The sequence below is a fragment of the Marmota flaviventris genome, chromosome 14 (genome assembly GCF_047511675.1).
Source record: "Marmota flaviventris isolate mMarFla1 chromosome 14, mMarFla1.hap1, whole genome shotgun sequence".
Lineage (NCBI taxonomy): Eukaryota > Metazoa > Chordata > Mammalia > Rodentia > Sciuridae > Marmota > Marmota flaviventris.
In genome coordinates this window covers 60381382-60407919 of record NC_092511.1, presented here as the reverse complement: position 1 = coordinate 60407919, position 26538 = coordinate 60381382, and the positions used below count along the sequence as shown (strand labels likewise).

The following is a 26538-nucleotide window of genomic DNA, read 5'->3' as shown; positions in this document are numbered from 1 at the left end:
CCAGATTTGGGACCTTCTTATTCTTACAATTCTAATGATAATATCAACTAGCAGTTATTACTATTATTACTGTTATTGTTGTTGTTTTATGGTGCTGGGAATCAAATTCAGAGCCTCATGCATGCTAGGCAAGTGTTCTACCACTGACCTCCACCCCCAGCCCACATCAGCTAGAATTATTAAGCACTTACTACATCCTAGCCCTCTCTCAGTGGGCTTTCGAGAGGCCCCCCTGACCACCCCATTAAGAAATCAGCCTCTATCGCTCCCTCTGTCCTCTTAAAGCCTTTCCTATCTTCATTGCAGTTATCAATGTCTGAGATTATTTATCTAGTTGTTTATTGTCTTTCTGCTCCCCTAAAATGTGGTCTCCTTGAAGGCAAGTAAACCCCCTTGCTTACTGCCCTGCATTTGATCTAGCACAGTTCCCAGCACAAAGTTGATGTTCAGGAAGAATTTGTTGAATGAGTGAGTGAATAAATGCTCTCATCGACACCTCCTAACAGGGCAATGAGGTATTATGATGTTCCCATTTTACAGATTTTAAAAGGAAGGCAAAGAAAGTTATGTGGTCTGCTTCCCTTTGCATACTAGGGAAAGGCAGGGCCAGGACAGTCAGGAGAATGGCTGAAGATCCTGGGCCATTTCTACCACACTGGCTGCCTCTCTGGTGTTCAGGTCACACCACATTATCAGAGTCTCCTGCCCTGCATGGAGATGGGGAAGGAACAGATTTGGGACCTGGCTTGGATGCCTGTATTGTTACAAGGGAGATGGGCAAGACCCACACAGGTCAACAGCAGATGAGACTGAGCCAAGGTGACCTTGAGAGGAGGGGGCACTGTGGGTCCATTAGCAAGGTGGGCTAGTCTCCAAGGAGAGCTGCGCCTGAGCCTGAGAGAGCAGGATAGGGAGGGCTGAGCAGGATGGTGGGCTGTTGTGCAGACACTGAGGAGTCCCGCCTTGCTGAAACAAAGTGCATTCACTGGGGCCCTGGGTGCCCAGCTGAGGACATGATCTCTCTCTGGCTCTAGAAGAGAGCAGAGCCTCTGGGAATATCTGAACAAGGGCATATTGAGTGTTGGGATCAAGAAAATGGCAGCCAGAGCTGGATGTGATGGCACAGTCCTGTATCCCAGGGGCTCCAGGTTGAGGCAGGAGGATTGCAAGTTTAAAGCCAGCCTCAGCAACTTAGTGAGGCCCTAAGCAAATCAGTGAGACCCTGCCTCTAAGTAAAATATTTAAAAAGGGCTGGGGATGTGGCTCAATGGTAAAGTGCCCCTGGGTTCAATCTCTGGTACCAAAAAAAAAAAAAAAGCAAGCAACAAAAATAAACAGGAAAACAATCTTTTTTGTGTCCCTGACTCTATCATAAACTGAGGTTGTCTCCAAATACCATTGACTGCAAATACACACAGAGACAGGGGCAAATGAGGTTGGTAGGCTTTCTGTCTAGGAGGCCTCTGAATCCTGAGCCTCGGAACTCTGAGGCGGTTTCACCTGGCGCTGGTTGCCGATCGCTCGCACCATCTGGTGAGACAGAACACTTGCTGGACAAGTTAAGCAAAGAAGCTTCGTTAATCACAGATAGGCTTCAAAGGACAATGGAAACTTAGGGCAAGCTGGTCCCCCAAGGCTCAGGGAGGATGGAGTCACATCTGCCTGTGGCTCATGTCACAGCCCAGGGGATGGCTGGGCTAAAATGACAGGGTGTTCTGTGGTAGGCAGAACAAGCAATGGAGCCCAGGCTGTAGCCCTTCCTATCTCAGGATGTTGCCTTTCCAGCACATTCTACAGGTATCCTGAGGACCAAAGCAGAGGAGAGAGAAAGCTGATTTGGCCAAAGCCATGGGGGGGGGCCTCTCCTTTGGCAGGAATTTTTGGGAAGGAAACATGGTCTGTGATGCCTTCCCAGTTTGCATCTGTGTTGAGTTTGCAGAAAGTGGTTAGTGTTCCATGGGTTTGGGAACCTAAATTTGGTTTTGGGAGTCACAGGAGGTGGCATGGAGATTATTCTAGTTCTGGACCTCTCCAGCCTGGGATCTGCCTAGTGTCTGGGATGCCACATGGTCTGATTAAATTCAGGGTCCAAAGAAGCCTACCTGGCAGTGAGAGGTTAGCTGTTGGGTGCTTCTGGAAGACTTGCCAGGGGTTGGTCCTTCCCTGGAGCTCCTGGGAGAAACTCTAGGGAGAAGAGAGTCCAGCCCAAATTGCCCCAGTAAAATCAAGAAGAATAAGGCCCAGTGTGTGCCCTCAACAATTTACTGATCTCACACCTACTGCAGGTCTTCATGGCAGGAGCGGCAGGGCGATGTAGCAGGGTGAGCTGAGACTTCCATTAGGAAAATGAAATCTAGGCCCCTCCTGCTCCACCACTTTCTGCCATTTCAATGTGGTCACAGAGCTTCCCTGGACCTCAGTTTCCCAGCTGGAAAATGAGGACACTACCCCTTCATCACTTTGCTCTTTGGACTTTGCATTTTGCACCATCCGATGCTTTTTGGCTCTTTGCGGGGTGGGTGGGGCCCTGCCATGCACCCCATAGTCTTTAGGTGCAGGGGACTGGTTCAGGGCCTCTACTGAGGAGGCTGCTGGGAGGGGCAGCCCCCACCCTCAGGGAGCCCCGCATGGGTGAGGGAGTCCGGACAGCCAGAGAAAAAAAGACAAAAGAACACTTACAAAGCAGCCTACTTGCAAATTAATGGAGCGCAAACTAAAACTGCGCTCCAAGTGCTGAAGGAATGCACAGCAATGGGGGAGACCAGCTGTTGTGTGGAAGCCGGGACTGGGACCCGACTTGCCTCTGGCCTCACTTTATCCTCTGTAGCAGGAGCACTCAGAGCCAAGGAGCCTGGGCTTCTTGCTAGGGTAAGAGAGAGGTGGGAACTCTGCAAGCTCCACTGTACTTGACTCTTGAGATGAAAAGGAAAAGTCTCAAGTCAGAGGCAGAGGAGCCTCCACTCCTGGCCCAGAGGCTGCTCTCCAGGGGGTGCAGGCAGGAAGGCAAGCAGGTGTCCTCCCCTGCAGCCTTCACCAACCAGAGCTGGGATGAGCCCCCCAGATGGAATCCCCCCATCTCAGAGGCAGGCTCCTGTGCTGATCAGGAGAAGCAGAGCAGGGCTCACTTCTCCCAGACCCTGGGATGCACCTGGAAAATGCACCAGGCTGGGTCTAAACTGGGTGGGGGGTGCCCAGGCCACACCCACAGTGGGTCCCTGAGTCCGCTCCCCCATCTTCCTTCATCCCTGGGATCCGGGTCTTTCCTTTCTCCAGGCATTCGCACATCTCTCCATCTGCATATTTTAACTCCCCCAGCTGCCTTTCCAATCCCTCCCTGCCATTTCCCTCTCCTCCCCTCCCCCGCCCTGCTGTGTTCACTCTGCCTGCTCTGGGCTGGGACTCCTCAGGCTTGGGTTTGGCTGTAGCCTTGGGCTTGCCTCCTTCCTGCATTGAGATAACAGGCCTGGGGCTTCCCAGACTCCCTGCCCAGAGAGACTTAGGCCAGCTGCCCCATGAGAGAGGAGCCCAGCTCACAGCCTACCTGGAAGGGAATCTATGTAGTGTTGTTCCCACCACCTCCCTCAGGAAGTCCCATGGACTGAGCCGTGATCTGCCCCTTCACCTGGTGACCTGCCCCTTCACCTGGTGACCTGCCCCTTCACCTATCAGGGAGGCAGCCACACTCTCCATGCCCTCAGTGAACCTCAGGCGCTTGCCTCCAGAAAATTCATACCCTCCCATCTCACCACCTGAGCACGAGGCAGTCCCACTGTCCACATCCTGTGTGCTAGTTTGGACAGCAAGGCCTGCGGCCCACCTCATGTTCTACTCCAGAAGTTGATCTGAGCTGGAAGTCACCTAAGGCTGGTGTCAGCCTTGCTGCAGCCCCTCCACGTCTCCTGAGAAGCCAGGGGTCCTTGGGCCAATTACCGGGAAGGTGTGGACTTCACATGACACGAGGGAGAGAAGGGGTGCTAGCCTCCCAGGGGTCTGAACTTGACCCAGGCACCTTAGTTCTGCTCCTCTTGGTCCTGTGGAAATCCCCCTCTCCATAGTTCAATTTAGGCTTAACTTGAAGCTGAAGATCTTAGGGTCTGAGCAGGTGCAGGATCTCACCTCCTTCCCACACATAACATGGGCAATATCTACAGCAATAATGACGCTTACTGAGGGCCAGGCTGGGCTGATCCTTTTACTTGAATAGAATTGATAAATAACTGAATCTTTATTAATACCTAAGCAGAAATATCTGGGGCAGAGTTTCTCAGAAGTGTGTTCTGGCGATCCTCTATTTTAGATTCATGTGGGGTTGTTTAAAATGCAAACTGTCAGGTCTAATACCAACTGAATAAGGACCATGGGATTAAGGAACCCTTGGACGTTTGCTTTTTTAATCAGCTGACCAGAACATTCCAACGCACAGTCAAGTTTGAGAACGGCTGCTCCCAATTTTGTTCAGGGCCAGATGCCCTTGGAATTCTTGATCTAGAAGGTGAGGGTCTTACAGCCCCCTACACTGGGTCTCTGCCCCAGAGGGTCCCTGGTAGTCAGCTTTCCATTACTGTAACAAATACCTGTAATAATCAATTCATAAAGGGAAAGGGTTTACTTTGGCTCGTGGTTTTAGAGGTTTCAGTCCATGGTTGGTGGACCCTGTTGCTCTGGGCCTGTGAGGACACAGCATGTCATGGCAAAAGTACGTCGCAGAGCAAACCTACTCCCTTGTGGCCAGGAATTGAAAAAGAGAAAGAGGAAGGGGTGAGGCTCCCCTTGTCCCTTTTGAGATCACCACCCCAATGACTGGAAGACTTCCCACTAGGCCCCAGTCTTAAAGTTCCTCTACCTCCCTCTAGTTCCAAGCTGGAGACTAAGCCTTTAACACATGAGCCATTAGGGGAACGTAAGACCCAAACTTTAGCAGAGGCCTCTCACCTACCCAGGTGTGCTCCACTGGAGGAGGGGCAAAGCAGCCCTTCACACCAAGAGCTGGCCGTGTGGAGGGCCACGCAGCTACAGCTACGGAGGTCAGATATAGTGCCCACCTAACATCCTCTGGCTAATAGTCCACTCTGCTGGCATCCCTGGGGCCTCCCCAAGTGAAGTGTATTGGTCCCCTCTGAAGGGGGAAAGCTCTGACAAACTTGGGATGGTGCACTTGCCAACTGGCATGGCCCCCACTCTGCCTGGGGAGCCCATTCTGTCCTGGAGCTGCAGTACCCCAGGCCTTGGAGGGGACTTTTCTTGCCCATCTCCTGCTCAGAAATCCCACCTCCAAAGTCTGCCATAGGGAGCTGGTGCCAGTTGTGATAAGCTGAGGATGAAATTGGCAAAGGGTCCTGAAGTTGGGAGCCAGGAGCAGCCCAGGGTGACAGCACTTGCCGGGATCAGGAGTGCAGGAAGCAGCCCTGTGGCCTCATACAGAGGTGGCCTTGGGTTTGGGCAAGTCCGTGGCCTTCTCTGGATCCAAGTGATGAGGTGGTCCTCAAGATGGCTTCCGCTCAGTAGAGCAGGACCTCCCCTTCCAGGCTATATGTGTATGTGTGCCCATGCGTGCAGATGCTCTATCTTCTCCCCTGGATGCCACCTACTCCGGTTTGTTTGTTACTTAAGCCTCTGAGGGCCATTTTCCACTCCTGCCAGTCTCCCCAGGGGCAGGGGGCCAATAGCCTTCTCTATTGTCTCCCCCACATGTGACCTTCTTGGCACAGGACTGGCCACATGGTGGGTGGGCGCCCCACAAATGCTTGCTTATTGTTTGAGTAGTCAGGGTTCAATCAGAATGTCCTTCAGGCCTGGCCTGTGGGCAGGATAGAGTGACAACGGAAGAGGGCCCCAAAGACAGAATTTTGTTCCATCTATTTAGTTAGAAGCTGATATAGAACCAGGCTGCCCTGTCTCTGAGGAAGAGTGGTGGCTAGTGGCCAGCCCACCCTGTCTTTGGGCCTCATGGGGCTCCTCCTTCCCTCTCCCCCACAGGACGGCTCTCCTGCAGGCGCGCCCCCGGCTGCTTCTACCTGTGCAAAGCCTCGTGTGCCTGGCAGCCTTCGGGCTGGCCCTGCCACTGGCCATCAGCCTCTTCCCACAGATGTCAGAGGTCAGTGGGGGCCTCCAGGGCAGGGAAGGGAGGGGCGCAGTTGGGTCATTTATTAACAAATACTATCCCATGCTGATACCCTAACACTGTGCAAGGGACTGTGGTTAGAAGGGCAAATGGCCCAGGCTCTGACCACTGGAGTTGAAGGTCAAGCAGTCAACACAATGATGTTCAAGTTCAAGGGAGGTTAGGATGGGAGAAATCGGGCTGAATGTAGGAGGAGACAGCAGCTCGGAGTCTGGAGGGAAGTGGCATTTCCCTGGGATCTGGAGGCTGGGCTGGAGCTGGCCAGGTGAGAAGTGGGTGGGTGGACACATGGCCTGGGATCAGCCAATGTGAAGATTCTAAGTTGAGGCAGCACATGGGGACTGTTCAAGATGGGATCAAAGAGCTGATCGAGCGCTCTTCAAGAGCTGACCACAGTCTGCAGCACGAGCAGAGCATGGAGCCAACTGAGGGAGCCCAGGTAAGCGGCCTGGGGCCAGGTGGTGCTGGGAACTTGGACGCCAAAGCAGAGAAGCCAATGTCATCCTGAGGGCTAGCCTTAAAGCAGGACCACAGACTCCTGATTTTGAAGGGTCCCCATGCCTGTGTCATGAGTCTGGGTTGGAGCTCTGGAGAAGGAACCATCAGGAGGCTGTGGCGGGCATCCAGTGAGATGATGGCAGCTTGGACCGGGCTGTTGGCAGGGGGCATCAAGAGGAGTGGGGCTGCTTCATCAGGACTTCATGAAGAACTGCATGTGGTGGGAGGGAAAGGAATCCGGCAGGACGTGTGCCCGGCTTTCTAGTTTCAAAAGCAGAAGGCAGATAGGTGTAGGTGCTACATGAAGAGGGGCTGGCTGGAGGGAGGACACTGAATTGAGTTGGATGACCTCTGGGTGTGAAGAGTCTGTGGAACATGCAAATGGAGGTTCCCTGTGGAAAGTGGTTCTGGAATCAAGGAGAAAGGCCTAGGCAGCAGGGAGAGAAGTAGAGACCACTGGGGTAAAACCAGTACTGGGAGGGGCAGAGCCAGCCACGTGGGATCCGGAGTAGGTGAGCAGTCCAAGCCCCATGGGGTTCAGAGTGTCCATTGTCCTTCAGGCAATGGAGACAAACCCTGTCCCCAAGGAGTGGAACACAGGTGACCTACCTATGGCACCAAGGCCATCATGAGAGGTGAGGCTTGGCACCAGGGAAAAAGAGAAACAGGCACATCGCTGTGACAGATGCAGGATCTTGAGAGCTTTTGTTATTTACTTTTCCCTTTTTATAAAGGGAAGGACTGGGGCTGGGTAAATGCAGAACAGAAGCACCCGGAGGAAGCTGAGGACATGGAAAGGAGGAGGATGGGGAGTAAGGCCCATAAAAGGGGGGAGGGGACCCAAGCAGAGACAAGGGGCAGATCTTGGCAGAGGGAGAGCCCCCTGCTCATGTTCGCATGTGGGAGAGGAGTCGGGGGCAGATGCCTTTGGGAGGGAAGATGGGTGGGAAGCCAAGCAGGAGGAGCAGGCCCAATGGGGCCGAGTGAGCCTGGTGTTTGGAGTAACGAGCTCATGAGAAGCGGGGACTGTGGCTGGAGTTTGTGATTTCAGGGTTGACCCTATTTGCGGAGGGCCCCAAGAAGGGTGGTGGGAGGGGTAAGTGTTCCCAGAGGGAATTTGGAGAAGGTGACAATAAGAGACAGGAAGGTGAGGACTGGAGATCTAGGGCCTTGAAGTAGGAGGTAGAGACCCAACTTTAAGGTCCCCAAGGGTGAGAGCTGGAGTTACTGCCCCCACCCCAGCCCCAGAGTCTAGGGAGGATACTATGGCAAGGGTGGGGCTCTTGTTTTATAGGACCCACCAAGGACACACCAGGTGGGATCCTGGTGTGTGAAATGAGCCCCCAGTTCCATCAGGCCTGAAGGGCTTAGCTTTGTTGTGGGGACAGGGACACTCTTCCCACCTGCAGGAAAGCTGAGCTTGGAAAGTCCCAATGGAGTCGAGAACACCAGGTTGCCTAGAAGTCTGAGGACAGAAGGGGGGTACTTTGCAGTGGTCCCTGACATCCATGTCTTGGAGGGTCTGAGCCCAGGCTGCCTAAAGTCTCTGCACATCTCTGTAGTCAGCCTGAACCTGAGATTCTAGGCAAGGGCCGAGTCCCCCGTGTGCCTCTAGCACCATTGTGCCCTGAGCATCAGGGGCTCTGGAAGCTCTGCATGGAGAGGGCCCAGGGCAGGAAAACTCTTGGCACCAGATCAGAGACCATCCCAGCTATATGGATTTCAAGGTCACCCCATTTACCACTGGGAAATGGAGGCCCAGAGCAGCCACAGGGGAAGCCCAAGGTCAGAGGAAACCCTGAAGGTCCACACTTCTGGTGCAGAGAGATGGTCCAAGGTCAGTTGCTCTGGCCTCACAGAGGCTCCAGGCAAAGCCTGGGCTCCACTGTCCCCCAGTGCCTGCTCAAATAAGCACAGAAGTCAGTTCCTCTGTGTGTCTAACCAAAGTCCTCTTATGGCAACCCAAGCCTCTGTGTCTAGATTGGGAAAAAATATCATCACCGTATAATAGGTCTCTGTCCCCTGGGGAGGGAGGGTTGCATTGCCTCCAGCAGGATGCAAGCTGTCCTGGGCATCATGGGGTGTTCTGAAGCCTTTCTGTGACCTATCTATGGCACCAAGGCCATCAGCCAATGGCTGAGAGGACCTCATTCCCCCAGTCATCCTCCCAATTAATTCTAACGAGGTGCTTCTTCTACCGTGCAGGGATCATGTCTCATGTCCCAGAAGCCAGTGGGATTTGCCATAATAAGTCTGAACTTGCTTGGGCTGACCCAACTTTGCCAAAAGCCACCAAGGCTGTCAACAGAAGTAATCACTGAAACACTAATTAATTAATTAGGGGACTTGGAAATCGAGTTTAGGAACTGGTTCCTAGGATGGCCGACCTGCGGTGATTGGTGTGGTTTCCAACTCATCAGCCCCAGAGGTTGAGGAAAGAACTTCAATCCCTGCTTCAATTCCTGGGAGAGAGTTTTGTCTGCTCTTTTTGAATTAATATTTTTGCCTATTAAAATAGCACTGAGGGTCAAATTGCAAATAGTAATGATAGCTACTTTTACCAAACAGCTACTAAAGCAGGCAAAATGCTGGAAACTCCGTGCCTTATTGTATTAACTCCTCCTAATGCTCTTCAAGTTCAAAGTATTATTGATTATCAAGGGATGTTGCCCAGACAGATAGATGTGTGCATCTATAGCTCTGGGGAGAGGTTTGGCTGGAGATATGAAACCTTCTGTACAAGGGGGAAATCAAAGCCTGGGGGAAGGTGAGGTCACTGTGAAGGAAGAAATGTCATCGAGAAAGGGAAGGAGCAGCAAGAGGCGGGGAGAGAGCCCAGGTGGAGTAGATTCATGCAAGCTGAGTACATGGAAGGCGGGGGCTCTGTGCAGAGTGAGCTCTGACTGAGGGTCCTGGAAGGAGCAGAGGAGACTTAGCCATTGTGTGGTGTAGATAGACACTGCAGTCAGGAGGCAAAATGGTAGTCGATTTTCTCTCTTTGTTCAGAAAAATGAGCTCAGGGATGGGCAACTCTGGGAGATCAGCACTGGGTGTTCTGTGAGATGGAGGTTGGGAGCTGGTGAGAGAGCAGCAGTGGTGAGGGAATGTCCATAGCCCAAAGAGGGAAGGTGTGGCCTCCAAGGAGTCCCTGGGTTCAGTGAGTAGAGGGGCCTGGTTGGTCATGGTGGCAATTCTACAAGGTAGGCTCCTATATTCCTTGTATGCAAATGAGAAAACTGAGGCACTTTAAGGTTAAGGACTTTGCCCAAGGTGCACTTTGGTAATGACGGAGCTGTCTTTGTACCCAGGCAGGATTCCATATCCTTCCTCAGCCTGCCCATACCCCATCATAAAAAGAGGAGGCCAAGTCTCATCATAAAGAGGAGGCCAAGTGTGTGCCCCAGACTACTCACCACTAATTTATCAGCAAGAACATTCCAGTGTCTTCTCCTAGGCCTCCTTTGTGGGGGAAGTGGTATCCATTTTCACAGGAACCTTCTGGAGTGTGCATCTTTGTTTTCTGACCCTGAGCTGACAAAGGGGTGGGAAGGGTGGGGAAATCTAGAGGAGGGACAGGTGGGACCAGAGACCCCCTTAGAACTTGAGTGTGAGAACTGGAGGATGGGATCTTCCCTCCCTGCAGGGCTGTGATCCTATTGTCCATGCAGGGAGCATGGAGTCTGCCCTGATGGGCCCTGTGACCTGGAGGATGAGGCCACACAATGGGACATTGCCAAGAATCACTTGGCCAGGCTATTCCCAGGCACAAGCAGGCCTATCAGCACGCTAACCCAAGCTCTACCCCATAGACCCCCATACAGGCTGGGTTGCTTTCCCTTTCTGTAACTAGGATGGTCACATAATGGTTCCTAGTCTTAGGGAGCCTCCATTCTGGGGGTGGAACCCAAAATACAGTAAGTCATAAATGTCAACAGGAAGTGGAGCTATGATAAAAAGAAGGCAGAAGGCTGCGCTAGGGTATGTGGGTAATAGGGGCCTCCTGTGTCCAGTGGGGCCTGATTTACGCGGCCTTGTCGGCCCTGCCCTCTCTGGAGATTGCGACTCTGAGTTCCAGGCAAACTCGGTCACCTCCATCCTGCCTCCCCATCCCACTTACACTGGTGCCTCGTTCCCTGGAGGGAGAGTTCCAGGGTCAGTCTGGGCCCAGAGGCTTGGCTGCCATAGGAGGCCGGACCGGCTGATGGTGAATGTCCCTCCAACCCTGACAGGCGGTGTTCCCTACCTGGGAGCGCGTCCAATCCCCCTTAATGAACCTCGTGTCTCCTGAGAGAGAGAAGCAGCACCTTGGCCAAGGCCCCCTCGCCTGTCCCTGCCTGTTTCTGCCTCTATCTTTCTTTGTGCCTCTTTCTCCCTTCCCTGATTCCTCTTGGGCTCTCCTCCCACCCCGGTCCCCTCTCCTTCCCTCACGGCTCCCCCGGGAGCTCTGGGGCTGGGGGACGGGGCTGCACATACAAGCCGGAGCCATTGTTCCACAATCTGTTTTTGTCTTCATCTTGTTGGCAGGCGGCAGGAGAGGAGCGAAAGGTTAATGAGGCACTGTGAACGGGCGGCAGCGGGCGGGCGAGCCAGCGTGGTGACAGGGAACTAATTAGGAGCAGTTTAACAGGAGGAAAAAGTGAAATCTCCTCTTCACCAACTGTCAATAATTAGCTGATTTGGTGAGGTTGAAATGTGTCCACAGAAGAAGTGGGGCCTGTCTGGGTATGAGTGAGGCATGGGGATTGGGGGGCAGTCAGGGGCTTGGCCCTGTCCCTAGGTGGTATTGGGGCAGGGGCTGACCTGTGTCCTCCAGGTCTGCCCTCTGCCCCGCTGGCTGGCCTCTGTCAGCCTCCACCTTCTAAATGGCCTGAGTCTTAACCTCAAAGACCTCCGTCCCCCCAGCTGTAAGATAAGGTGTTGGAACTAAGTTTCTTCCTGGCCTTATCCCATAGGATTCTGGAAGTGAAAACACAAGACAGGGCTCCCTTTACTAGAATCAGGAGAGCAGTGGTGGTTATGTGACCTAAAGTTCGGTGCTGAGCCCTGCAACATGGGTGTATCCTCTGAGCCATCCTCCAAGGCCAGGTCTGGCTTCCTGAACTGTGCCAAGATGTGAATGGGCAGGGGCCTTAGGCCTGCTTGGGATATGCCCCGTGGTCCCCTGGGTCCTCACTCTACTGCTGTTCTTCCAGCCACTGCAGGGGCCAGTCTAGAGAGAAGGGGAGGGCTCTGGGCTGAGGCTGCTTGTTACAGGAGCCTGGAGGGGACAAGGAGTCAGGTTCACCAGCCAGGAGGATTGTTTCCTGTTTGGCCTGTTTGCACTGTTCCTGTCAGTTGGCTTGTCTTTTGTCAGCTCCTGGCCTTTGACCTTCCCTGACACCTCAGCAGAGGACACCCCGCCCCCTGCTCTTACAGCTTCTGCTGAACACCTTGGCTGGGAGAAGACATGAGAGCCCCCCAGGGCTTCCTGCTCTGAGCCTCCCATGTCAGCCCTGCCAACCCCCAGGCCCCCTCCCTCTCAGTTGAATCCCTCCTCCCTCAGCTCCAGAGGGTCCCCGGACTAGAAGGCATGCTGTGAAGCTCTCTCCATGTCCACAGCACCTTTCACAAGCCATGTCTCACCCTGGCCTCAGCAGGTGGCTCTTAAGAGGCCACAGCCATGCTGGCGATGAGGAACCCAAGGGTCAAGCTCAGCCACCCCTCCCACACCCTCCCTTGACTCCTTCCTGCCACCCTTACAGCTTGGTGCATCAAGAAAAGAGGTAGCTGAGTGTGATGGTGCACGCCCTGTAATCCCAGCAGCTTGGGAGAGAGGCAGGAAGATTATGAGTTCAAAGCCAGCCTCAGCAATTTAGTGAGGCCCTAAGAATCCAGAGAAACTCTGTCTCTAAATAAATATAAAAAAATAAAATCACTGGGGATGTGGCTCAGTAGTTAAGCTCCCTTGGGTTCAATACCTGGTACCAAAAAATAAACAAACAAGAAAACAAAAAACAGGGAGAGAGAGAGAGAGAGAGAAAGAAAGAAAGAATTACATCCTGCATAGGGAAAGAATGTGGGTTCCCCCAGGGGTCCCAGAACCCCCACTCTCTCTCTACTCCCTCACCAGTCCTGAGGAAAAGGGTGGTTTGGGGGATGGGGTTGTGCCTAAGTGGTAGAGCGCTCACCTAGTACGTGTGAGGCACTGGGTTCGATCCTAGGCACCACATACAAATAAAATGGAGGTATTGTGTCCACCTACAACTAACTAAATAAATATTTTTTTAAAAAGAAAGAAAATGGTGGTTTTGATGAAATAGCTTGGCCAGGCAGCTGTGACCCACCAGAAGTCAGTCCCTGGCCTCCAGCTTATTCTCTGAGAAAGCATTTGAACTCTTCACTGAGAATGGGGAAGAGTTGATAACCCACTTAGGTACCTGTTCAGACTGTTCTAGAAATAGCCCTCCTCAAAGACGTCATCCCTAATGTGCCCCACCAAGATCTGTCCCACCTCACACATGCAGATTCTGGTCCCATCTCCTGCCTGGGGACAACAGCCCCCTTTCCCTCCCTGGCAGCTAGCGTGTCCCTAAAACTCAGAACTGTGCTCTTGATCAACTCCTAACATAGAACATGGCTTATCTGGGTTCACCTTGACTTTGTTGGTTCCTCTTCTCTGGCTCTTCTGGGGCTGATACAAGGCAAGAGACGATGTCCAGGGACCATCATGTCCCTCCAGAGTCCACAGCACTTTCACTGTCCCCAGAGCAGGGGCCTCCTCCCCTCCAGTCTCCAATCCATCTCCTGCTTTGCTTGGAGATGTTTGTTTGGGGTTTTTCTCATTTACTGGTTTAATCAGGTCCCTACTGAACTCCGAAGCAAGCTATTTTTGCCGTCAGAAATCTGCCGCCTCCCCGCGCCCGCTGCTTTCTTGGAGTTTGCCCACAGGACCCCCCAGGAGGGACGAATGGGGATGGCAAAGCCGCTTGGAGCCCAGGAACGCCAACGCCACCTGTCATGTTGCCTGTTCCCCGCACCCCCATCCTAAACCCGCGCGTGCACACAGGCGCACACGCATGAACGTGCACACACTCTCAAAGACAGGCCTCAGCAAGGGCGCCTTTCAGCCTGTCCTTCCCAGATCTCCCTCCCAGGACCTTCTAGAACACCTCACTGAATTTAGAACAGACAAGAGGCTTGGTTGTGCGAAGCTTCCACTGAGATAACAGCAATGATGTGTGCACAGGGTCTCGAGCATGCCTGGCCCGCAGCAAAAGCTCCGGCCTGTGAGTGGGGTGAGCAGAACAGGGGTGGGCAGGGCAGGGCCTGGGCACTGGGATGGCTGCAGATCCTGCCTTAGTTACGTAGCGTCACATGGGCTTTCTAAGCCTCCAACAGACTCCCGTGTGTTTCTAGATATCATTGTCTTCCTAGCTCCAGGAGGTTGAAAGTTTTCCCACTGCTTGTGTGGGGAAACTGAGGCCTCCAGATTGAGAAGATAGAGGACAGAGAAGGACTGTGAGATTGGTCCACCAGAGGGCACCCAGGAATAGTGCAAAGCTCCAAAACGGAGAGGGGGCTTTGACCATTTTCTGGGTCTACAAAGCACAGGGGAGATGGAAAGGTTTGAGATGGGCCCCCCGCATTCACACTTCGGTTCAGTTTGATTCAGTTCTTATGGAGGATCGAACTGTGTGTACCAGGTGCAGCTGCCTTGAATGGCACAAGATGGAGCAAGATGGGGTGGCTATATTCACACCAGGTCTTCGACAGGGATGTGATGAAGACCAGAACAAGTGCCAGGGGCACCAGAGGTGGAAGCAGGGGAGGCTTCCAGGAGGAGGTAGTCTTAGAGGAAGTGGATACAGCTTGGACTCAGGTCTCAAATATACAGGAAATGGAAAGTAGCTAGTGGATGAGGAACCTGGAGAAAGACCCAGAAGGCCTAAGTGTCCGGCCAAGGAGTGTGACCTTCATTGAGAAGACAGTGAGAGCCCAGAACCAGTACCAAAGACCTGACCCCAGGGTCCAGGAATCCAAGTTCAGGCCTTACTCTTACACACCACCTTCTAGCTGCCCCCAAAAGGATAGGGCTTTCGTGTGTGTGTGTGTGTGTGTGTGTGTGTGTGTGTGTGTAGGGCCTGAGAGGCCTGCCAGCCCCAGTGAGAAAGGGTGGACGTAGCTGCCTACTGGGTCAGGGGTTGCCTTGCCGAGGCCTCAGGCACCCACGGGCAGCCATATGCCCACCTGGGCTTTGGGACCCTGTATCCATGTTGCCACCACCTGCAGACCTTAGAGGCTCAGACCTTGGGCCAAGCTCAGGAAGTGGCTTTGAGCTATGTCACAAGGTCAGGCTGAATGCCCCACCCCCTGGCCCTTAGTCTTTGAAAGGGACGCAGAGGAGCCAGCACAAGAAAGGCCAGGAGGAGCCAGTGCTTTGTAGTAGGTAAAAGCCCCTGAGAATGGGGCACAGGCTGGGGGATCCAGTTTCCTGTTTATGTCTCCACACCTCAGCTCCAGGTTCAAATATGTAAACTATCCACTGGCCCTGGCTGCAGGTGTGTGTGCTCCCAGGCTGGAAGGCAGAGGTGGCCCCAGATGCATTCCTCACTCTGGCCCCCCACCCACAATGAGCCGGGAGACAGAGAGAAATAGCTCAAGGTTAACCCTTCCCAGGCCACAGAGGAAGGCCACAGAGCTGCTCCAGGGGCTCTGGAGCCAGCCAGGCCTTGGGGTGCTCAGGGGAGGCTCTAGAGATATTGGACATGGTGCTTCCCACCTGGGGCTATCTCCTGGGAGGGGCAGGAGAGTCTGAGCTGGGCTGCAGGATGGAGTTGGTGCTCAGATACAGGCAAGTGGGGAGGGTGTACCCCACGAGGTTGTGTGGGAGTCAAGGTTCAGGCTTGGCATGAGTCAGGCAGGACTAGCAGGTGATACTGCTTATTTCATAGTGGGCCGGGCACGTCCCCAGCATCCCCAGTTCTGGGGCTACAGGAACCATCAGCCAATGCTGACTGGGAACTTCAGCTTTCTCCGTGGTCCCTGCGACCCTCAACCCAGGTGTCCTGCCCTCCAGCTGCCACCTGGCTCTCAGGTGCCTGGAAAAGGTACCCGCCAAGTCCCAGCTGCACCAGGGTCTATAGTCCCTTCTCCCTGTACCTGCTGCTTGCTCGGCCTCCTTTCTCATCATCACCTTCTCCCCAGAGAAGGCTCCTACCTTCTCAGCCCGACACAGGGGGTCTCTTCTGGCTACATCCATTCCTCTCACTGAGCCTTGGCATGTTCCTCCACAACCCCACCCATGAGCCACCTTGGCCCACAACACCGTTAACTCTGCACATATAGCTGACTTTTGCTTCTTCCCCCTCAGCCTTCCCAGCAGCATGGTCCCCTAGAGAACACCTTTCCTTGGTTCCTGCCTCCAGGCCTGGAGCTGGCCAGAGCCACAAGAGGCAGTCACAGCCCCTGAACCACACTCACAACCGCCTGTCCAAAGGCCACTCCCGGGCAGGCCCCTGATGTCATTCCCTTGGAGAAGACTGGACCCCCACATACCCAGAGAGGGAACTTCCTAGGGGGCACTCGATTATTGGTAAGAGGGGAAGAAATGGCAGATCTGCTCAAGCGGCCAGCACATAGGGCTCTACCCCGTCTTCTCCCAGTGAGCCCAGTGCTGAGGACCCCGGTATCTCAACATCCAAGGGACCTGAAGATGGCATCCTATGGCCTCCCACTCAGCCACGGCCAGAGAGATAGAGGGGCCTGGCCAATAAGTGAGGCTGTTCCCAGGGTCTGCACTGAGTGAGGGGTTGGGGAATCTGGACCTAGGAGGTCACTGTCACCCAGTTGCCAAGATCAAGGCCTCTTGGCCCTCCTAGGAGCACTTTCAAAAAACTGCCTGGTGTCCATTGCTGCTCCATGTCTGGATACCCTCTGTCACTGCTTCCGCTCCTCAGGCTGGTCCCCCGAGGCCGCCATCATGGGCTTGTTCCCTTCACCCGCCCCTCAAATGTGCCTGTTCCCCAGGCCCTGGCACCCGCCCCTCCATCTGCTCTCCTGGGCAAGCTTCTCCACTCTGGAGGCTCTGGCTGTGCTCACACATCCGGGCTCTCTCTCCTGCCCATCGCCCCAGAACCCTGGACCCATCTGCCCCCCAGGCCTCTCCACTTGGGGAGCTCACAGGCACCCCCAACTCAGCATTGGCTACCCTGAGCACACCTCCCCCTCCCAGCCCCACCCCCTCCCATATTCCCTGCCTCTGAGAATGGCATCGCCAGCCACCCCAGCTCCTGAGCTAGAATTAGGAGTCATCCAACGCACAGTCATCCTCAACACCTCCCTCTCACCCCCACATGGAATTGGTCATCAACTCCTATGGATTTCATCTTCAGAAAGGATCCTCGGCACACCCTCCTGCCTGCCCCCACTGGCAGCATCATAAGGCAGGACCTAGCACCTCTCTGATTCTGACAGCTGCTCCCTGGGAGGCTTCCCTGCCCCCTCTAGTCCATCCTCCACACCACCACCACCACAGAGACCTTTCTAAAATAGGCAAGGTTATGGCCCACCCCTGCTCTGAATCCTCCCATGGCTCCCTATTGCTCTCAGATAAAAGGTTGGCACCTTCATGTAGCATAAAGGATTCTGCTTGTCCTCACCCCACCTCCATTGCCTGCCACATTTCCACCACATCCGACAGTGCTCCCCTGCCCTCGCGGCCCATGCTGGCCAGCTAATGCTTCTCCCTTCACCCAGCAGGCTTTGCCTAGCCTCTCTGATCACCAAAACCCTCTGTTCGCTTCCTTCCTCGTTCCTTCATCAGTTGTAACCCCCAGCCCCTCCCCAGTTTCCATGGCACTTTGCTTGTGTCTCTGGAATCCATCTGCGTTCACTGTCTGACTCCTCCCCTAGACTTTGAGCTTCTCAAGGACACAGGCTGATCTTGTCCTTCTCCGTGTGCCCAGCTGGGGCCAGGGAGTCAGTGGCCATCGACATCTGCTGAATTGAGAGCAGACTGAGTTGGAATGAGAGGAAAGCCTAGCTTAACAACTCTGTCCCCAAGCCCCTGCTCCTGGGCTCCTCAGTCACCTCCCCCAGGAGCCTTCCCACTGCCTGCATCTCCCCTCTCCCCCGTGCATCCCTCCTACCTGCTGCCCTCAGCTCCGAGGGGGCCCAGGGGAGCCTGGGGTGCTGGGAGGAGGAGGCCTCGGTCTCCCTGGGTCTGCGTGCTCCAGGGAGTGAGCACCGTGGGCCGTGGCCCTGGGCCGTGGTCCTCCACTGCGGTGAGCAGCCTCTCTGATTTTAATGCGGGCCTCAGTGCTTCAGTGAAAGCCGGCATGGGAAGTTGCTAATAATGGCACTAAAATAAAATATGCTACATCTGTTATGGGTAGCAGAACAAAATTAGCTGCTCACACCTCTGACATCCAAGATGTCTTAACTTAAAATACTCCTTGGCTTACTTTACATCATTTACTGATTATATTTAAAAGAAATACAATTTTGCAATTACTGTTCTTTCCAGTGTGATATCTATGCATCATTTTCCTTTTATGTTTATATATTTCTCCTTCATTAGTGCAGTCTGAAGGGTGATTAGGATTCTTCAAACATTTTACAGAGGTTAAACGTTGATTAAGATTTAATTATTACTGTAAATAGCTTGGAATGACATATGGTGCAAAAGCCTGACATATGTGCATTTGAATAAATGAAGTGCTATTTCCCAGGATGCCTCAGTAGCTGTTTAACAGCTTTCCCGAAGGGTTATGTTACACCTCATGGTAAGATTGCTGGGATGTTATATTTTGTTGGTTTTTGCAGCTGAAAGCTAAGAACAGTTTTCCAGTTTTTTAAAAACATTGAATATTTTAAATACCTAAATTGTTTTGCACAAATTTTTGCTAATTTGTCTAACTAGGTTAAACATTTTCAAAAGCATTTAGATTTTTAAGCGTGGGCGCTGTGCATTGTGTCAGTGGCAGCATGGGGACGAGGGGAGCTGGTGGGGTGGAGGGGACTTGGGGTGGAGGGGACTTGGGGCCTGGCACGGGTGGGGAAGGAGAAGGTGGTTTGAGGAGAGGGTTGGGGGGCCAGGGTTGGTCTTGAGCCTAGCTCTTGTCTGTTTGGTCATCTCAAGGAGCCAGCACCTGGGTGTTGGTGTATCAAGACTAGAGGAGAAGGGTCCTCTGTCTCCAGGAACCCCGCCACGCCCACCAGCTCCAGTCCTTACCAAACTCCCTCTCGGCTGGGCCCTGACCTACACAGCCTGGGTTGGTCTGAGTCTTTGAAAGCCAAGCTAGTCTGCACCACCTGCTGCCTCTCTGCCAGGGTTGCTATGTCTTGACATACATTAGGTGCCTAGGTCAAGTTCAACTGAGCTAAGTCGCAAACCTGACGCCCCTGTGATCCTTCCCAGGGTAGATGTCAGGCTGGGGCCTTCTCACTGAGGGGACACCTTCCTCCCTGACCCGCCTGGGTTCAAGAACCTAGAGCTGAAAAACAGATGCTGTAGCATTCTGCAGGGGCAACCCATCCTCCCAGGGCCTGTTCCACCCTTTTATTCAACACTTGGGGCACTAGCACTGTACTAGGCCTTCAGGTGACCTGTATGTCCGTCCACTGCCTCAGGGAGCTTGTGACCTAATATGAAGGGGTGGGGGATGAGGAAACAGTCCCCAAACAACGTGATGTCACTTGGATATAAGAAGTGTGTGGGGTTGGGGTGCCAGTTGAGCTGAGCCACCAAAGTTGACTGAAGACAGGAGAAATGGAGTGGGGGCGGGAGGGGAGGCAGGAGGGCAGCTGTGGCAAAGATGGGGTACACAGGGGAAGAGCACAGTGTGTCCACAGAACTCAATAAGTACACGTGTCCCGTGTCTCTAGTTCAAGGGGAAGGGTGTCCAGGGGTAGGGCAGGGGCTGGGTGGTGCAGGAGTCAGGATTTGATCCACAGAAGGAAATGGGAGTCGCCGAGTCATCTCATAGTAAGGAGAGGCACTAACAGATGGGAGCTGTAGAAGGTGGCCCCTGGCTGTGGTGGGGGGTGGACTGAAGTGGACAAGACCTTTGGGGAAGGGAAGGAAAGAGAAGGCTTGGGGCCCCAAGGTCTTTGTCCAGACCACCATTAGGTGGTGGTGCCATTATCAGAGATGGCGAGCCTGGGTGGGGCCAGGGAGACGGTGGATTCCATTCCATTTTCTGTATTTATTGGCCTTGGGGATTGAACTCAGGAGTGCTTAGCCACTGAGCCACATCCCCAGCCTTTTTGTATTCTTTATTTTGAAACAGCATTCACTGAGTTGCCTAGGGCCTTGCTATATTGCTGAGGCTGGCTTTGAACTTGCGGATCCTCCTGCCTCAGCCTCCCGAGTCTCTAGGATTACTGGCATGCGCCATCACACCTGGCCTCAGTTCCATTTTAAATGGGTTGAGTTCATGTGCCTTTGAGATGTCCATAGAAAGTCTGAGAAGCCAAGCAGGCAGCTGTGGGCCTGATGCTCGGGGGAGAACCTTGGGAAGAGACACCTCAGATGTGGAAGTCACCCAGGGCGTCTAGTCACACTGAGACCCAAAGACCCTAAGAAGCATCCAGTGGATGTTGTGCAGTGAGGGCTGAAAGTGACCGTGGAGAGGAAGATTTTGTGGAGGGTGGTGAACAGAAGCCAGATTTACTGTAGGTTGAAAAGTCAGTGGGCGGTGAGGAGGTGGATACCACTGGTTTAGGCAATTCTTCAAGCAAATGTGATTGCCAGGGAAGGGAGCCAAGGTAGTAGTGGAGCCTGCCTCGGTTGAAGGAGAACTTTCCTCAGATGGAAGGTTCTTGTCCTGTGTGGCGGTGCTAATAGGCAGTGAAGGTGGGAAAGAGGGAGGAGCTGGGACCCAGCTGCCTCAGGGACTGGAGGGAGGTGGTGCCAGGTGGGGCTCTGCCTTCTGAGGGCCAGGATGGCTGCCATGAGGCACAGGAGGGCAGGTGGGAGCCAGGGTGGACACCAGGAAGCCATGGGTTTGACAGTGGGGAACTGAGTGGTTCCCTTCTGATGCCTTTGATCTTTCCCCTGCAGTTAGAAGACTCATGAGCTCAGGAGTGTGGATCTGAGGATGGGATGGCAGAGGAAAAGAGGGAAGGGTTAAGGTGGCCTCTGTGGGAGAGGGAGGTGACCAGGCAGGAGCAGGGGTGGGGGTGCTGTTGCCAGCTGCTGTGATGGCCCAGCCAAAGTCAGGGACGGTGAGCTTTGAGTGGTTCCATTAGGTGGTCAGGTCCAAGTGTGGAGATGGTGGGCACATGGTCGGGCACCTCCACCAGTCAGGGCTTGGTTTGGGGAGTAGCTGAAATGATGTTTCCTGATGTCCAGGTTGAAGGGAAGGGTGTGAAAACTGGGAGGTGGGGAGTCTGGGACTGGCGGCCTCTGCTGTCTAAAAGCATAGAGGAGCAGAAGGGGTGGGATACCACCAGGGTAGGGGACCATGGAGCTGAGAGGGCAGGGTTTGGGTTTGTGGAGACTGGGTGGAGCAGCCCTGGGTGAGCAGGTCCAGGCGACACCCTGAGAACAGTTGTCTGCAGTGTGAGGGACAAGGGCCTTGGAGATGAGGGAGACCCAGAGCTCAGAGACCAGGGGAGGGATGTTTTACCACATGGACATATAATGAGAATGAAGATGCCAGACCTGAGCTGGAAGGAATATGTGAGCCCCAAGGTGGCAAGACCGTGGAGAAGGAAGGAAAACAGGCAGGACACGTGGACCCGGAGGTGGAGGGCGCAGAAGGGCAAAACTGTGGGCACCAGCATGGTCTTAACTGCTACTCCAGCCTCCTCTTTCCCAGTCTCTCCATTCATCTTTCTGTTCTCTCTCTCCTCAGATCGAAACCTCCCAGTTAGAGCCTGAGATCGCCCGGGCTACAAGCAGCCGGACGGTGGTGTATAACAAGGGGCTGTGAGCGGTGGCCGGCTGGCCTGGGGACAGAGCTTTGTCCAGGCCAGGGAATTTGGGGGCAGGGAAGGAGTCTGGTGGGCTGCACCTGCAGGTGGACCCCACAGTCCTGGGCCACCTGGGGGAACACTCAACCCACTGTGGTAGGGAGACTAATCCATTCACATTTTAACTTAGGGGAGAGGAATTCTGACACATTTCCTATACAAAAGAATCAAGTGCATTTCTGGGCCTTATGTGGGGTTGTGGAAACTCCACTCAGCACAATTATGTATGAAACTGGAAAACTGCAGAATGCCCATGGGGTAAAATTAGGATCCTTTTATACATTGGTTTCTTTTTTCTTTTTCTTTCTTTTTTTTTTTAATCAGAATTAAGTCTGAGCCTTGGTTGCAGGTGACCAGAAGTGGCAGGTGGACAAATGATGGGAGCCTAGGAACCGGGTTGGTTTGGTAGTTGGGCTGGTAGATTTAGGATATCAGAGTGGCCAGGCCAGATGACTCCTCAGGCTGGAGAGGGGGAAGAAGGGGAGCTGGTTTGTACCCCACAGGATGGGAACTAGCCATGTTGAAGGTCCTCAGGAATTAGACCCAGGGAGTCAAGGAGCACTGGAGATTCTTTGGGCAGCAGGCTCTGAAAGTGGCCAGCTCTTTTTCATTTTCCAGCTGCAGAACCAATCCCTCTGCCAAAAAGCCAGTGATGGTGGGGCTAGGGTCCCCCTGATGGAGCTCTCACTGATTCCAGTCCCCCGAGGGGACCCCAGCTCCAGGCAGAAAGCCCAAGGAAGGAATGATGCTTCCAGTGCAGGAACCACGCACCTGCACCGGCCTCTACAGGAGGGTCCCCTTTCAGGCACATGCTGGAGGCTGGGTGCTGGGGCTGAGGATGGGCTGGAGCTGGTCCAGCTGCTGTCCAGGGAATCTCCAGCCATTGACGCTGCCTGTCACATTCCACCACTTCCTGAGTAGGAGGGTCTCGTGCCTGAGAGTGCCAAGGCCAGATCCCTGGGAGCCATCTAAGAGACAGCATCAACCCAGGAATGGTGGGCCCCAGCTCTGGCACCCTCCTTGCCCAGAAGCAAAAGACTGGACCAAGGGGTGCCCTTCATTCTTCCAGCTTGTCTTTTCCTGTCCTGCTCAGGTAATGGTCATCCTGAGCACATGCACAGTATGGACACTGGACTGGGAAAGGGGGAGGCCCCTTGGAATGGCCTCAGAAATCGGACCTTGCCTTTCTGTGTGTGATCCCACATCTTGGAAGCACTTGACCTTTGCCAAAAACTTGGCAGTTCTGGAGGAGGAGAGAGTATGGATGGTTGGGTCTGTGTGGGGGGCCACACTTGCATGCCACTCCTCAGCTCTGCAGCCTGAGGCCCCTGGCTGCTAGCTCCCCTCTCCTTCTCCTTTGCAGGCCAAGGACAAGGAGAGAGTTCTACAGAGGGAAGCAGGACCTGGGTGGGGGCTAAGCAAGGTGACTCCTTGTCTGAAAGACCCAAAGGAAGGGGAAACACCAGCTTCAGTGTGCCCCCCCACCCCCGACCCCCTCAAGGATGGAAGCTGCCAATGTGCAGCTTTTGGGCCTCCATCCCCTGGTGACTCCACCTTGGTGGGGATCTGGGCTGGAGCCTCTGCAAAACTTCAAGAGCGTGGCCGTAGATGGCTTCTCAGCAACTTAGGGCAGGTGTCTGATGAAGGGGGTCTCTCATGGGCATTGACAGCATGTTCCCACCCAGAAGCCATGGTGCCTTTGCCCCCCAGCCAGCCAGCCCCTGGTGACCAGCAGCTGGCTCTGCAGGATGTTGTCTGAGCGCCCACCACTCTCCTGAGGAGCATCCCACCCGTCTGCTCTTCAGGATAGGAGGAAGACATGGGCAAGCAGGGAGGACAGAACAGCATGGGGGGGCATGGCTGAGGATGGGCTGGAGGGGGAAATATTTTTGAGCCAATCCTGTTATAATGTGAGCATGCCAATGACTGCTGCGCTGTGCTGGCTTCTAGGCATGGACGGGGCAGGGCGTGTTTGAGTCCTCTTTTGAAGAGCTCATTGCAAGCTCAGCCTGCCCCCACTTGTCATAGGGTCTTGTTCTCGTGCACTTTATCTTGGGACCAAAACTGCCTCCCAAGCCATATTCCCTCTAGAGGCCAGAGATGAAGCCTTTCCAGTTCCCCTGTGCTGGTTGCCCCTGCCCAACCTCACCCTGCCCTGTTCCTGTGGCCTCGGCCTCTCATAACTTACATGCCTTTTACCTGGATGATTTGCATCAAGCTCTCAAATGCAATTTCATATGAGCTAAGGAAGATGTTCCCATAGGGGTGCAGTGGTAAAGGATCCTCACAGCTCAAGGTGATGGGGACAGAAGGACAGTGGGCCATGCTGCTAAGCCCTAGTCTGGCTTCAAAAAAAAAAAAAAAAAAAACCTCCATAGAGGGAAACTTTCTGCTAATTCCCATACCCAACTCTGATGAGGCCGGAGGAGAGAGGTCTGGGTGGGGCAGGTTGGTTTGGGTAAACTTGGCCCAGCTTTGCTGGAATACAGGGCACATCTGCAGCTCTGGTGTCCTTTCCCAAACCCCTCTGATCACTTCAAACATCCCCTCAGGCTTGGGGATGCCCTTCTCCCATTTCTGGAAAGCAATCTGAGAGTGCAGGAGGCAAAAGCCCAAGATGTCAAGATGGCTGCCAAGTAAAGATGGCCACCAGACCCCTATTCATTTCCCAATCCTGTTCTGAGTCTCTGGCCTGGGAGAAGGGTGAGGGTCATGAGAAGAAGAGCCAGTGGAAGATCTAAGCTGGTCTTCCAGCCTTGGGTGGGCATAAGTGAGGCCCCAACCCACGTGCCTCAGCACACCCAGGGGACTTTACAGTATCTTTTTAACCTTCTCAGAAATTTTCTCAATCTGTGTGATTTATGTAATACTAATGAACTGTGGGCAATAAACGATGGATTTAAAGCATCGGAGTGTGGTTTTGTGAATTATGTCGGGAAGGGTGGGAGCACGGAAACACAGCGGGAAAGGGTGAAGGGCTGCTTGAGGATTGTGTGGGAAGGTGTAGACCCAGGGTCCAAAGAAGACCCAGAGAGAAGGGGACGGGAAAGGACAAAGGCCAAGTGAGGAAGGAAAATGGGAAAAGGGGGTGGGTTAAACTGCAGAAGGATCCCCTTTGCAGAGCAGCTATCGAGTGCTCATGAAGGGACGCACCCAAGGAACTTGAGTACCTTAGGAATTCCAGTAGATTCTGTGCTCCAAGAGGCTGGTGGAGGAAGCTGAGGGGGCCACAGGGAGTCTGCCCACAGGGAGGAGGAAGGTCTGAGCTGAGTGGAAAGATGCAGATGTCTGCCACCTACATGATACCAGCTCTAGGAAATCTACCCTTCATAATAACTTCCAAGATCCCTTGCAGCCAGGACTCAGCCTCCTAATAGCCTCGGCTCCTCTTCCAAGCAGCCCTCAGAGGTCCCCCGTAAAGGAAGCCTGGCCTGGGACTCCAAGATTCTTCCAGTCCTGCAGAGAGAAGCCAATGAAGGGTGGGGAACAGGAAGGGGAGAAAAACCATCATGGTTGGGGTCAGACAGACCCTCGTTCAGCCCCAGTGTGGCCCAGCATGACTGTGACTCCTAGCCAGTGACTTCCAGCCAGTGACTTCCTTATTCACCCATTCATTCGGAAAGATGTGGATTGGGCATCTTTTCTGTGCGGGCATTTCTGTAACTGAGTCTTATCTACCAAATGCCAAGAACAGGGCCCTTGCTAGCCTGCTGGAAGGTTGGAGAGTCCAGATGAAGAATGGGCGCGAGTGTGTAGGTGTGAGGGTGGGTGGGTGGAGGTGCTGCCTCCCCTCCTAGGTGCTAGGCCTCCCTCCCTAGGAGAGAGGGAGAGGGGAAGGGGGTGGGGTCTGTTCTCAAAGTGATACCTTGAGGTCAGGGGGCTTCTGGTCTCTGGGGAATTTCTTTGCTAAGAGCCCCACAGGCCACAGTTCCCATCCGGGGCGGGCGGAAATCCTTGACTCTCAGGACAGACACAAATCCCTCCTGGGAGCTGTTTGTTGTTTTAAGCTGGTTTAGGGGCTCAGCTCCTGCCCAGCCCGGAGATCATTAACACTCTAGGAATGCGGTCTCCTCTGCCCTCCATCCCGCCCTCCTCCCACTCAGGCAAAGGCTACAAGAAGATTCAGAATACTGTGGTTAGAGCTGTGGTGAGTGACCCTTTCCTGAGGCCCTGGGGACCTGGCCTCATTTTCAGAAAGGAGGCTCCATCAGTCCCTCAGGGCTGCTGCTGCTCCTGCCATCTCAGTCATCCCCAGCCACTGGATAGCCCCTCAAACAAGTGTCTCAGTCATTCCCCCACATGCCCACCTTTCCTAACAGTACTGTCCCTTGGGGCAGTGGCAAGCAGTGTTCCTTCATCACCTGCCTCCTTCCTGACAAGGACATCTCCTCAGCCTGAGCAAGAACCTGGGGCCCCATTGCAGTTCCCTAGGCCTTATGAAGGGGTAGGAAGACAGAGGAGAACCAAAAAAGAACAGAAGGGACAAAAAATGGACAGACAGGCACAAGATCCCTTCCCTCCTTGGAGATCCCATACAAATCCAGTAAGGAAGTGGGGAGGTGGGGACCGCCATCAGTCCCATGCCACCTGATGTTGGCTTTCCTCCTCTTCAAATGCAAGTGAGCATGGCAGAGAGGGGTGGGGCAGCAGCTTCAGACAGCTGGAGGCCTTCATTAGCGAGTGGCTTCATCGGACCAGAGCATGGAGGAGAGAATGGATACAAAGGAGGCTGCTGGGGAGACCAGGCAGGGGCCATTGTGGTAGGGCCATTGTGGTAGTCACCATGGGGAAGGCGGGGACCTGGGCCAGCATGGGGAGGATGGGGCTGGAGAGAAGCAAAGAGGTTCTACTGGTGACCGGCACCTGCTGGTAGCTGAGGAAGAGGGTGTCATTTCCCCAAGCCTAAACAGAGAAGGAAGAAAGGATCCCAGGGAGGGTGGAGCCCTCTCCTTTACAAGTTCATA

General features: G+C 53.9%; 1 protein-coding gene across 3 annotated transcripts in view; it reads left to right on the top strand.

Moving 5' to 3' along the window:
- The window catches only part of Sfxn5 (sideroflexin 5), a 112356-nt gene extending 87875 nt beyond the window's left edge, over positions 1 to 24481 (top strand). Inside the window, exons 13-15 of one of the 3 annotated variants that reach the window (XM_071601711.1) lie at positions 5977 to 6094; positions 7799 to 7801; positions 9404 to 10138. In XM_071601711.1, the coding sequence (XP_071457812.1) occupies positions 5977 to 6094; positions 7799 to 7801; positions 9404 to 9526 (244 nt within the window). In that variant the 3' untranslated portion in view covers positions 9527 to 10138. Of the gene's footprint in view, positions 1 to 5976; positions 6095 to 7798; positions 7802 to 9403; positions 10139 to 21456 lie in introns of those variants that run through there. The other 2 variants (XM_027934496.2, XM_071601710.1) reach the window with 2 other exon arrangements.
- Positions 24482 to 26538: the final 2057 nt, after the last annotated feature.